Source organism: Ursus americanus, chromosome 19 (assembly GCF_024610735.1).
Source record: "Ursus americanus isolate L20-20 chromosome 19, mUrsAme1.1.p, whole genome shotgun sequence".
Classification (NCBI taxonomy): domain Eukaryota; kingdom Metazoa; phylum Chordata; class Mammalia; order Carnivora; family Ursidae; genus Ursus; species Ursus americanus.
The window spans coordinates 650,275-663,644 of NC_142145.1; the positions used below are offsets into that span (position 1 = coordinate 650,275).

Sequence of the window (13,370 nt, forward strand, 5' to 3'; positions counted from 1 at the left end):
TTAATCAGCGCTTTTTATTTCTTTGTGTGGATCTCCGTTGCCAACAGCTGAGAGGACTCTTTTTAATACTTCTTATAGGTCAGGTGTGCTGGCAACAAAATTTCTGCATCTTTGCTTACCCAGCAATGGTTTTATTTCTCTTTCATTTTTAATGCTAGTTTGGCTAGATATGGGCTTCTTGGTCAACAGTCTTCTTCCTTGTGGTCTCTGCAATTGCTAATGAGAAGTCAGCTGTTAATCTTATTGAAGATTCCGCGTACCTGATGACTTACTTTTCTCTTGCTGCTTTCATGATTGTCTCTTCTTCTTTGACTTGTATGGCTATGATGTATTTAAATGTGAATCTCTGGATTTATTCTACTTGGAATTTGTTGATTTTTTTGGATGCGTACAATGTTTTTCATCAAATTTGGGAAGATTTTAGCCAATATTTCTTCAGATATGTTTCCTACCCCTTCCTCTATCTCCTCTCTTTCTGCATTCCCAATATGCCCATGTTTGTATGTTTTATGGTGTCCCACAAGTTCATTTTTATTTATGCTTTTCCTTTTCTATTCCTCAGACTAGATAATCTATAGACATTTCTTCAAGTTTATTGATTCTTTTTCTCTGCCAATTCCAATCTGCTGTTCAGCCCCTCTAATGAATTCTCCATTTCAGTTACTGTACTTTGCAAGGCTAGAATGTCTATTTGGCCCTTTAAAATTTTTTTATTTCATTATTGATATTCTCTATTTGGTGAGACATTGCTGTCTTACTTTCCTTGAATTTCTTTTTTTTTTCAAAGATTTTATTTATTTATTCAACAGAGATAGAGACAGCCAGCGAGAGAGGGAACACAAGCAGGGGGAGTGGGAGAGGAAGCAGCAGGCTCATAGCGGAGGAGCCTGATGTGGGGCTCGATCCCAGAACGCCGGGATCACGCCCTGAGCCGAAGGCAGACGCTTAACCGCTGTGCCACCCAAGTGCCCCTTACTTTCCTTGAATTTCTTAAACATACTTTCCTTCAGTTCTTTGAATGTATCTACAGCAGCTGATTTAAAGCCATTGCTGCAAAGTCCAACACCTGAGCCCTCTCAGGGACACTGTCTATACCTGTGGGTTGTTTCTTCCCCTTCTGTATGGGACATATTTTCATGTATCTTTGCATACTTCATAATTTTTAGTTGAAAACTAGATTGTAGATAATATATTGTAGCAACTTTGGAATTAGACTCCTGCCCCCTCTTAGGGTTTGCTGTTATTGCTGGGCTCTTTTTTTCTTCCCTTGATGTTGGATATTTGATTAGTGACTTTTCTGGACTAATCCTCTGGGAGGTCCTGTGTTCTCTGCAGTGTGTGGCCCCTAAGTCCTCTATTCCTCTTTTAAAAATCCTTGTTTTTATTTGTAAGTCTGGCTTCCCAAGGGTCATCCTCAGGTTAGCAGGGTTAACGGTCAGTCAGTTATCAGTCAGGAGGTTTCTTAAGTCTCCACCTTCTGTCAATGATATCAAATTGCAGGCAAGCCACAGTCAGCCTTAGCTTCTAGTTTTGCTTTTTGTACAGGTCTCAAGGCCAGCCAGAGGTGAAGGACCCAGTCCTTTCATTCCCCAGGTCTTTCCAGAGCATATGCATGTCCATACATAGTCTCCCAAGCCCCAGGAATATGCTGGGGCTTTTTCAAACCCCTTATAGGCATCGAGTGTGGCTAGTCTCTTGTTTGCCCCAGTTGAGATCACAGCCTTGGCAGCTCCCACAAGCATGAGTCCAGTCATCTGTTGTTTTTGGTCATGGCCTGGGAAGACGACTTTTCCAGGGAGCTTCACCATCAGTCCGAATACTGTTTGCACTTTGGGGAAGAGGGTTTTAACAGAGCCCCAAAGAGGCCAGTCTCCGTCACTGTCAGTGAAGCTGCTGGCTTTCCACGGCTATGCTCCAAGGAGCTGGGGAAGGGGGATGGGAGTAGCCCTCCCTTAAACCAGCACAGATCCCTCTCTTCTTAGCAGAGTCCAGTTTTTCTTGAATAAATGCTTTTCAATTTGTTCTGCCTGTTTGGTGAATTTCCAGATTGTGAAATGATTGATTTGATAGTTTTCTCCGTATTTTTGTTGCTTTTTTTGGGAGTGCTGACTCACTGAGGCCCTCCCTCCGACACTTTGGAAGTCCTGCCTGTCTTCCTGTCCTTCTTGAGCTATCAAAAAGTGCCTTGGGTGATGACCAGGAATTCTCTGATGAAGAAGAAAATATACTGCAGTCCTCTTTGGCTTGCCAGGCCAACTCACACTTGAAAGCCAGACTTTGAAGAAGGAGTCTTTGCACATCACATCTCTAGTAGAGAAAAAATACTCAATAATAGATCCAAACCTTGGTAGAGTAGAGAGAGTATTCAAATCAGAGCTGGCAGATCCCCATGCTGCTTCTGGCCTGCTGCTTGTTCTGTGTGATTGTGAGCAAGTCAATAACACTTGTCTGTAAGCCCCGTCTCCTCTGTCAAGTGGGGTTAATATTGGCAATTCTGGCCATGGGACTGTTCTAAGGTTGAAAGTGTAAATCGAGAGGATATATGTAAAAAGTCACTTTGGAAAGTACGAAAGGCCGTTCATCCAGTACTGTTATTGTGATTTGGGTTTTCTGTTTGTTGACAATGATGTGTCGTGCTAGATTGGGAGTTACTTTCTCAGCTCTGATGGGAAGATAATTACCACAGTTCCAAGTCTCCATGTTCTTCTCTGCCTGGACTTGATAGGCACCTGTGAGCCAATGATTCAGTGCTCCTTAGGGATCCATATGTAAGAATACACTTTTGTATCAGGAAGATCACTTAGAAGTGTCCGTCCCTAGCTGCCTCTCTGCCTGGAGCTCCAGGGGCAGCAGAGCCAAGTGCCTGGCTTGAGTTACAGGGCCCTGGCTGCTCTTGCAAAAACACAGTTGTTCAACAGATGTAGACAGAGCCCTCCACTGCCCTGGTCACCACTCTCCCCAAAGAAACGCCTCGCTCTGATGGTCTATCACCCACTGTGCTTTCTGAATGTGGCCATTATGCTTTCAAATCCCTAGTTCTATGGCTCCATGCTCTGGTGACGCAGCACGGTGGCGTGCTCTCTGCTGGCTCATGGATCTGACGGTATCTGTAAAGAGCGCTCCTTCTCAAGTGAGAAAGCTCCAGAGAAATCATCAGAGAAAGAAAAGACACGGAGCCCAGGCCAGAGCTGCACAACTTCATCTGAAGTGGAGACAGAGTCATTGAAAGAACTTTTGGAAAGGTGCTCACCTCTCTGCAGGAAAAACCAGCATTCCAGTCATGAGACGCTCACACACGGACACTCCACACTACTCAGAGCCGGCCTGTGACAAAGGACAGAAGCACCGCAAGCACGCCCCATGCCGGGCAGAGACACAGTCACGTCGGGCATCAGCTCTTGGGCCGTCTGTGCTCCTGCTGTGACAGATGGTGTTCAGTACTCACGGCTCTTCCCTTGCTTTCCTTCTACGACACTACTTCTTTCTCTCAAATTAATAATTAAAGGGAAACAAGCTAACGCCTATGATTGGGGGGTTGATGGGCAGAAAGTTAGTATCAGCTGAAAGCAGTAAGACTGATTCCCCTCCAAGGACGCAGAAAATAATCAGGCTATACAGCAATACTTTGATTAGAAATATAGTGTAATTCCAAGCATTTCATGCTTGTAGTTAACATCTACAAGTAAGAATGGAGAAGAGTGCCCAGAACCTCACAGACATCGAATCTCCCACGGCCCATGAGCAGACCCCCCCTCCTCCTCGCCCTGCTGCCCATCGGAAGGAACAGCAGAGGCTCCAACATCACAGCCCAGCAGGTTACGGGGCTGGGAGCAGCACAGGCATGTCTGCACCCTATTTATAGAGAGCCTTACTCAGCAGCCGTCTCAGAGTCACTGCTGCCTTTCCCCTTCTGCCTTGACGAATGGCGGCCTCCTCACCGCTGCTGTCCTGGCGTTCGGCAGCAACAGGTTTGCAGGGGGAAGCACGCTCCTCCTGAGACAGCAGACACAGGGCTTGGGCCCTGCCTACACCCAGCTAACAGACACTCGTCACACCGACCAACAACTTCTGCTAACTGCTGGGTCACACGCAGGTTTAGGTAGACGAAGACTAAAATATCTGCATATCGGTGCGACCCCCTGCAAGGCGCACTGTCCCTGGAAGCTCAGTTCCGTGTGTCCGTGCAGAGACTGCTGTCTCCGTGAGGTGCACACACGGGCTGGACAGGCCTACAGGGGCCCCTCGAGGTGCCCAGTTACCTAGCAGGTGAGCAGTCAGAGTCTCTGCTCCACAGGCAGCAGCTCAGGCCCTTCGGCAGGGCCTCCAGAGAACCCATTCCCAGAGCCTGCGGCCCACCACGCCGACAGCAGTCTGTCTCCGGGTGGTGTGCGGTGTAATTTTTGGGCCTGGAGACTCCCCAGCGGATACGCAAGTGCATTAAGGACCGACCCTGATGAATTATTCGCATGGCTGAATTCATCTATCCATCACGCAGTAGCCGCCGTCCACAATATTAACGACTCCGCATGTTTGATCACCGTGATACAGACTCTTTCCATCATCATTAGGAACGGGGAAGGCCCCAGCCTCGGGCGCCAAGCCAGGTCAGTAAAACTTTCCATGAGGAAAGATTTTGTTCTCTCCCAGAGCAGCCTGGGCTCGGGGGGGGGGGGGGGAGCAGCGCGGGGGGACTCACGGCCCAGACTCGGGCAGACACGATCCTGGCCGCCTGGTCCACCTGCTTGTTGTTTTAATGACATGGAGACTTCTGGAAACCTGAGCGCTCCTGGCGGAGGCTGAAAGGGCCGATTGTGGTGGAGGCTGCAGGGCGGTCGGGGTGACAACGGCAGCAAAGGCGCAGACGCACCAACGGCTGGCGAGCGAGCGCGTCATTTGCGAAGCTCAAAGGAGGTGCTTCGTTTCAGCAGTTACCCGTCTGAGCGGGTCCCCCCGCCCGAATCCCGGGACAAAGCCCGTGCCCTTCAGACGCGTGTAGAACACTTTTCCAGCCAACGCTACGCACGAGACCGTGCCCTAGGGCGTGAAAGCACCCACGTGTGTGCACGTGTGAACGGCCCGCACTTCACGTCAGTGAGAAAGGACAGCTTAACAGCACAAGAGCAGTGCTGTCACATAGCTCGGATCCGCACACGGGCGACGCACGGAAATCAAACCAGAGAAATTGCTCACATGGAGCTTTTACGGCCTATTTTTAAAATCTACATTTAGGGGCGCCTGGGTGGCGCAGTCGTTAAGTGTCTGCCTTCGGCTCAGGGTGTGATCCCGGCGTTCTGGGATCGAGCCCCACATCAGGCTCCTCCGCTGGGAGCCTGCTTCTTCCTCTCCCACTCCCCCTGCCTGTGTTCCCTCTCTCGCTGGCTGTCTGTCTCTGTCAAATAAATAAATAAAATATTAAAAAAAAAAAAAGAGAGAAAAAGAGAAGTCTGGAAGGTGGGCCCTTCCGTGCTGGTGGGCATCGCTCAGCACAGCAGGCCGTAGGCCAGCAGCCGCTTCACGTGTGAACCAGGCTGCTAACAACACTCGCGTGCCCCAGTGCCCCGGCTCTCTCCACTACACACAGCACCCTATTCTTGCCTTTTTCACGCTACATTTCTGGAAAACAAAAAACCCAACTAGAACTCCAGCGCGGAACCCCAAACCGCCCCTCATGACTTCTGGAACGGTGGTTTGGATGCAGCGGGCAAGCAAACACCTGACAAAAATTAGTAAAGGTCAGAGTGTCACTGCCGCTCTGGCTCCCGTCAGGCAAACAGAAGGGCTCCAGAAAATGCTGCTCCTTCGGAGGGAAAGGCCAGGTGGAGAGTCTCCATGCTCCCCGTCATCCAGTTTTTCACCACAGGGGCCAGCCCTCCACAGACCAGGCCCTGTGTCCCTCCTCCTGGCTGCTGGAGAGCTGTGTGTGAATCCCGGCATGCGGCCCCAGCCTCCAGGAACCCACGGTGCCCGCGTGCCTCTGGGAGAAGGCCTCACTGCCACCAAGTTGTCACGGGGCCTGCGGTCTCGCTGTCCCACCGCTGGTCTTTCCAGGAAGTGGGCACCTGCCTCCGACCCGAAGGTGCCCCCGGCTCCTGCCTCTGCTGGCTGGTGCGGAAAGCTTTCACGTCAAGACAACTTCAAATCCACAGCATCTCATTTTCTAACTTAGTTTTTGCTGTTGTTTCCATTTCCAGGCTGCAAATTCAGACCCGAGCCACAGGGAAGACCCATGCCCTGCAGTGGGTCCCGACGCCCTCGTCCCGTGCCACCTACCATCACCACTGCCTGCCGCTGAACCCGAGACATGCCCCACACACCAGAAGCAGCCCCTGGAACAGCTCACTGATCACAAGGAAGCAGGGCGGGTGAGGAGGGTGAAGGAGGCTGAGACATCTAACCGCGGAAGGGCTACGACCTCAGCAGGGAAGCGTGCCCGCTCCAGAGAGGGGACTGCGGGCTGAGCTGGCGGGCAGCTGGGGCGCCAGCACTGGGACGGCTCAGATACGCACCGCCACTGGCACAGGCCCTCCACCCCACCCCCACCCTGCCCCAGGTCCGCTCTGGCGGAGGTGGCCCCCTCTCCCACCCAGGTGGCTTGCGGATATTCTCCAGAAACTTCTCTGCCTCAGAATGGGCGGGGGCTTTGACACTGCCCCGGTTTGGCAAGTTCATTTTCAAAAACCCCAATTATGCAGACTATTAAAATGGGGGGCTAGCAAAGGATCAGATCATTGGTGTCAAGTCAAGTCCTGCAGGCTCTCCAAGAGTGTCCCGAGGTAAGGCCCACACCACCCATGACACCTACGAATCCCTCCAATCAGCCCCGTTGAGAGGGCGCCAGTCTGAACCCACCCTCAAAACTCCCTTGGAATTCAGGTGGGGAGGCTCGGGGTCAGGGTCCCGCGCGCATGACGTAGGCCTTTTCCTGCATTAAACAGCCTTCCGAGGACTAACTTGGCCCAGACCACATCCGCATCACCGCTCTCATCAGAGGAGAGGTCCTAGGTCCCAGGGCGCCAAGGTCAGCTGATAGAGTCACCCAGCCTCTCACGAGGACATGGTGCTTTCTCGTTGCTCCCACGGCAAAGAACAGCCAGGCCTGCTCTGTGTCCTAACTGCCTGTGGCCTCGGAGTCTCCAGTGCTCAGACAGACTGATGGACGTTCCGTCTGCTTTCCTGATGGTGGACAGACGCCCAGACCAGACCAGACTACGTGTGTGTTCTGGCTGCTAGGGGAGAAGCCCAGCACCCTCTGCTTTCCACGGTCACCTTCGGTGCATGGCCATCCAGCTTCTGGGCCTGGGAGCCGTACTGCAGCGAAGCCTCAGCCGGCAGGAGGCTGTGTACTCCCCACTGGCCTCTCTCAGCCTCAGAAAAGGCCACTCCTGGGGGCGTGCTGGCAGCGCGTTGTCAGCCATTGCCCCCCACACCAGCTCGGGAAGGACCACGGGGAACATACTAGGGTCACTTCCGTAAGGGGTCCACGGCTAGCACGTGCTGTCAGCAGCTCGAGGCTTCTGCCGAGACCCACTAGAGCAGCCCTGAATAGCACACAAGGGTGCGTGCGCAGGAAAGCGTGTGCACATTCGTATAAACACGTTATCCACTTTCGGTGGAGCTTTCTGCTGTACTTGCCTTAACCACAATCCACGTTCTGACCAAAACACAAAAATAACATGTAAATAACAACAAGGATCTCTCGTGAATGCTCTCATGAGCTAAAATGGAAAAGCTTTGTTTATAGCTGACCTGGGATTATGGGGCCTTCTTGGAAATAAGGGCCCATAATTCCAGCCCCAAACAGGGGCAGAGAGAACCTACGTGCACGCAGGCTCACTGGGCCAGGCCTCAGAACCTCTGCTCAGGCGGCCCCAGGACCACAAGCATGGCCAGGAAATGCCAGAGGGCCCACGGCTGCTGTCAGGTCGGGGGGCTGAGGCTCAGAGCAAGAGATCAGGTGACACCACTGCTCTGGAGACACAACCATGCTCCCAGGGAGACTGAGGCAGAACATATGGGGGGCCTGGAGGGGGGGAAACCGGTCGGAAGGGGAGCTTACAAAGTGGATGGAGGCGGGGAACCCTCCAGTGAGGGGGCAGCAACCAGGCAACACGGGTGTTCGTGATGTTGGAGGGGAGCCCCAGGACGGGTATGGGCAGGTGGTGGGGGAAGGGCAGGGCAGGTGCCCGGCAGGGAGTCAGAGCCGGGAACCAGCACAACAGTGCTGCACCACGAGACTGACGGCCGGGCACCTGTAGACGGGAGTCCATGCTGCAGGGTGTGTGGCCCGTGGCCCTGCTGGACCGAAGGGTCTGCAGGGGGACCGTCCCACTTAGCTTTGCCCTCCCCACCAAATCCAGTGCCCACACAGGTGAGCTCTGGTCTACAGGGGCCCAGAGACTCGCTGGGGCCATGGCACCTTCTCGGGCGAATTCAGCAGTGGTGGGCTCACCTGCAGCGGGACACCCCTATCACACACACCACGTGCCCCTCTCCCCACCCTCACAAGGCTGCCTCTCACCACAACACGCTCAGGGCAGCAAGTCAGACCGGAAGGCCTGCCCGGTCGGTCACCTGAGCTCGTCTGAAAGCTCTAGAGGCTTGGCCAGGACCAGGAGAGGAGCACTGCCCATGCTTCTTGGGCCCTTCCGGCCGCTCGCGGGGCCACCCTACAACTCCCTGGGACAAAGCTGAGCGCGCAGAGGAGCCAGGCAGGGAGCACGACTGCCGTGGGCCTGACGGGCCTCAGCAGATGGAATCCAGAACAGAACGCCTCCTGAAGCCACTGAGGTCAGCTGTGGACCCTGAGTGGTCCTGAAGCAGGAAGCTGCTGAGTTCTGGGGTGTCCCTGAAAGGCCTGCACCTCAGGGAGGGAGGAAGGGAACCCACAGCACACGCTCCGAGGACGTCTCCAGACTCAGGGGTGACCCTCTATGGAACAAAAATATCTGAGAGCTTGCAGCCCTGAGTTAGGGACTTTTGGAGAAGCCTAGAGCCCAAATGTGCCGTCCCCTCCTGGAACAGCAGCCTCAGGAGTGCACGCCCTTTCCAAAGGACTCCTTGCAACACCGTGGCCCAGGGAACCTCGCAGAACACACACACAGCGGAAATGCGACATTTACAGAGACAGCTGTACAGTGGGAGAAACAAGCCTTTGACGCTTGGCTGTTACTTTCAGGGAAAACAGCTAAAGGAGGCCCCCGGAGGGCCGGGGAGGCCAAGGTGGTGTTTCAGGAGGCTGGGGACCGTGTGCCCAGTGCTGCCCCCCACTCTCAGCCCCACCTGAGTCCAGCAGCAGGGCACATGGGCATCCGGCCCTGGACAGGCTTACACCGAGGAGCCGGAAAGCATCAACGACGGGGGGGCGCAGCTCTGCACACACAATCCATGCGGAGCCCATGAAGGCGCGACTGGACGGACCCTCCCAGGCGGCCCACGGGGCCTCTGGTCACGGGGCTGATCCACAAGCAGTCGGGGGACCAACGTGTGAGAGGGCCGCCCGCCTCCACACAGTTCAGGCGGCACCTCGTCCCGGAGGCGCGACCCTGCACAGTCAGTGCGCCAAGAGCAAGGGGGTGTCGTCCGCGGATCTTCTATGGACACAGCTCAGCGCTCAGCAGACGCTCACACCACGAGCCTGCCTACAGGCGTGCAGAGGGTGCTTCCTTCCCAACCATCCCAACCGTGCACACACGACTGCGTTTCTGCACTGAGGGCGCCCGTGTGCTCGGGGGGTAAGGTCCCACAGGGGATTTAAGTCCCAGTTTGGGGGCTGCCATGTCGCTTACTCTCCCTCCCTGGGGCACCTGCCAGGCGCATCACAGCGCCACACGGAGGGAAATGCTAACCACTTTCAGCTAAGCCACTGTTGACACATCCTTCACGCAAACCAGCGAAGATTTCACAATGCTCAGAAACAGAAAGCCGACCCGGAGCCACGAGCCAGGACAGCCTCCTCTAAGGGAACTTGGCTCGCGTGAGGTGCCACTGTGCGGGTCTACAGCCACGGGCTCCGCGCACGTCCGGCCCAGGCGACGGCACAGAGCTGCGCGGCAGGGGGCCGGCTGGCGGCAACACGCGGCAGGCCCCTTGTGCACCAACGCGCCCCTCCGCCAGGTAGCGCGCACACCCCTCCTTGCCATGTTCGCAGACACGGCGCCAGGCTGTGTGTGCACCTAAGGCCATGGGTACTTACCGTCATCCAGGTACAGCTGGTCCAACTCCTGAGGCTCTCGCTTGACCGTTACGGGAATGGGGGCCAGACTATGATTACTGTCCTCACGCACCTCGGGCAGCGGCAGAGGCCGGGGGGCTGCGGACTCGCTCCTCGGAGCCTTCGGCAGTCGGTGCTGCTGGTGGCCCATCTCGGATGGGTGGGTGGGGCTGCAGGACTGCAAACAGGTCGGCTCTTGGGTACCGGACGGTGGTGAGGAGGAGGGGCTGTCGGGACAGAGAGCTGGCTGGCGGCCCGGGGGACAGCTGCTACTCAGCTCTGCACTCACCTGTGGTCGCAGCAAGGCGGGAGGCGGCTGCTGGGGGGGGCCGGGGTGCGCGCCCACAGGTCTAGGCGTCTCTGGAACGGCAAGGACGCCTCCGGCTGGCCGCTGAAGTCCGAGGTGACTGTGGCCTGGGCTGGCCATGCCCTTGCTGTAGGTGGCGGAAGAGAGGTCGTGGAGCTTCGGGCTGGCGCTGGGTGGCGGTGACACCATGGTGCTCCTCTGCGGACAGGACGGGAAGCCGGCCACCAGGCAGGAGCCCGGGTCAGGCGGCATCGCCAGCTGCTGGCTATAGCACGGCTTGGGGAGCGGGCTCAGGCCCTGGCTCATTGGTCCGCAGGTCAGGGCAGGCTCGTAATCATCAGTGGGCTCTGTTTTTATGGTTGGAGCTGCAAGAAGGAAAGAAGTTGAATAAACACAGGCTGCAGATGGGTGTGATGGACGGGGCGGGCTGTGGCTAGGGCACCCTCGGAAAACAAAACAGCGTCTTGACTGAGTCCCCGCGGGTCTCCGCCTGGTTCTCCCACCCAATTAAGAGGAGGGCGTGAGTCACCGTCTCCAGGAAGCTGCAGCTGGTTCTAATACTGAGAACACTGTTTTCCTTGGAATCCCCCCCAGCACTAATGTGCTATAAAAATCCATTTGCAAACTGCAGTACAAGCTTTGGACCCAAGGGCCCATGGATTTGTAGTAATCAAAGCAAAAATTTTAACTTGGATGTACGACCGGGTTCCTCCTGCTACTGACGCCCTATCTGATAAACGTCTGCACATTCGGTGACCTCAAACACGCACTAAGATGGCGCGTAGGTGTCCATAAAACCCAAGAGAAACAGTGCGCGGCGATTACGGTCGGGGGGCGGGGGGGCTCTGACGTGAGGGGAAAACACGCCCACCCAGGCTCCACGTTGTGTCAGCTCCTCTCGGAGGAGCTGCATTGCAGGGACAGGCCACCACAGCCACGCAGCCCCTGCACAGCTCTGGACGGCCTCCTCTCCCTCCCTCGCCAGGAAGTGGGGCTGCAAGGCAGACCGCAGGAGAAGGGCCCGTCGAACTCTCCGCCAGGCCTCAGCCCGACCGTGCCGACGGCCTCTGCTTCGAAGGGAGCGACGGTAGAAAACGGGCGTGCATGCCGTGGGGTTTTCGCAGGACCCGAGGTCTCCCCAGGCATCTCCTCCTGCCCCCGCACGCTCTCCGCACCTCGTCTGCTCGCATGTGGAGAGAAGTCCACTCCAAGCCACTGCTCCCAGCTCACGTGGCGCCACACCAGGCACCCACAAAGCCTCTGAAGGTCTCGTGGGTAACGGGCTATCTCGGGACCTTCCACCCTGCTTCTCCCTCGTCCTGTGGCGTGGAAAGATGCATGGCGGCTTGGAGGCCTCCTACGTGGGGCCCCAGCCTTCACCGTAAATAAAACAAAGCACGTCTATGTTCTGACCTCCGCCGGCAGCCGCGAACAACAAGCAGGGGCTCCCTACACAGGAGCGCCTGCACAGCACAAGTGTCCCTCATTGCCAGCTTGAGGTGGCGCCCACACTACATGACCAGCAGGCTGCTGGGTGGCTAATTCCCCCAGCATCACGAAGTCCTAGCACCCAGCTCCCGGGCTCTCCACAGGATCATTCTCCTTTGCTTTGCCTTTCTGGGGGCAGGTGAGCCCCACGGGGAGCAGCCGAGCAAGGAGTGGTCTTCACACCAGGCACCGTGGGGCGTGGCGCTGTTCTGCCACCATGTGGCCCCCACAGTGTCTGCTAACTGCCAGCAGGGGCTGGTGCACCCACGCTATTCTCATGCTCCTTCGCGGGGAAAGGGGTTTCTCTCTCTTTCCCGGGACTGGGGGGGTCAGGGCTCTGGTTGAGGGCAAGTCCCAGCAGAGGAGTGTCTGGGGAAGAGTCCCGTTGGCTGCAGAAGGGACCTGAGAAGAGCTGGCTGTTCCCTGCGTGGCGTTTTATCACCGTGTGTCCATCACACATGCTCTGGGTCAGCTGACGTGGGTCTCCGGGAAGAGCCAGGGCCACTGAGGGCCTGTGCCCATGTCCAGAAGAGCCTGCTTCACTCCTTATGGAGGCCGAAGTGACCCCAGGCCCCAGCGGAGGGCATGCAACTGGCTTGAGGCAGCAGGGTACCGGGGACTATGGAGAGTCCCAGGCTGGCCTCTGCCTGGGAGGCAGCGTGTCCTTCAGCCGTGGCATCCGTGTGCAGAAACACTGTGGCTGTTGTCAGGTGGCCCGTCAGGAAGCCCCCGTGCCCCCACGGACTTTCTGCCAACCTCCAATCCACCCAGCAGTGACCCCCGCTGACGCTGGAGATGCCACAGTGCACGCGGTCCTGCTGTCGAGCCGCACCTCAGGCTGCAGCCTCCAGCTGGGCAGCGCGCCTCGGGGAGGCTCTGCCAGGTGGGGCAGCCCCCCGGCCCCGTGCTCTGTATCCACAGATGGACCCCGGGGCTGCCGAGCCACCGGCACGAAGGTGAGTGTCCCCACATTTAGCCGAGCACAGAGCTGGGACCTGATCATCTTACACGGAGACACACAGCCGTGCGGCCGCCAGAGGGGCCACCCACCCAGGTGACCGTCCCCCACCCGTTTCCAGCACATTGAAAATCCAGAAATGGCAGAGGGCTCAAAGTCAGCCCTTGAGAGGCAGACGGGCCTTCCCTTCTGACGGGGCCCCAAGGACCCCCGGCCCCCATGGGTCCCCCCGTTCACAAGAAGCTAGGGTGAAGTGTGGGCGAACGGAATGGTGAAGGTTAACTTCTAAATTAGTCTGGTAATTTTCAGAGTTCATGATCTTAAGGATATATACACACACACACATATGTCTGGCAGATTAAACTGAAACCCTCCTGGGATTCTGTCTTCACTGCGCTGGATTTCCA

General features: G+C 56.3%; 1 protein-coding gene across 3 annotated transcripts in view; it reads right to left on the bottom strand.

Moving 5' to 3' along the window:
• Window positions 1–13,370, bottom strand: part of NFATC1 (nuclear factor of activated T cells 1) — a 103,212-nt gene that overhangs the window by 19,408 nt on the left and 70,434 nt on the right. For 2 of the 3 annotated variants that reach the window (XM_045790304.2, XM_045790305.2), the window contains exons 9-10: window positions 10,500–10,882; window positions 10,193–10,388 (exon numbers count right to left, since the gene is read on the bottom strand). In XM_045790304.2, the coding sequence (XP_045646260.2) occupies window positions 10,193–10,388; window positions 10,500–10,882 (579 nt within the window). The remainder of the gene's footprint in view (window positions 1–10,192; window positions 10,389–10,499; window positions 10,883–13,370) is intronic. The other variant, XM_045790306.2, reaches the window with a different exon arrangement.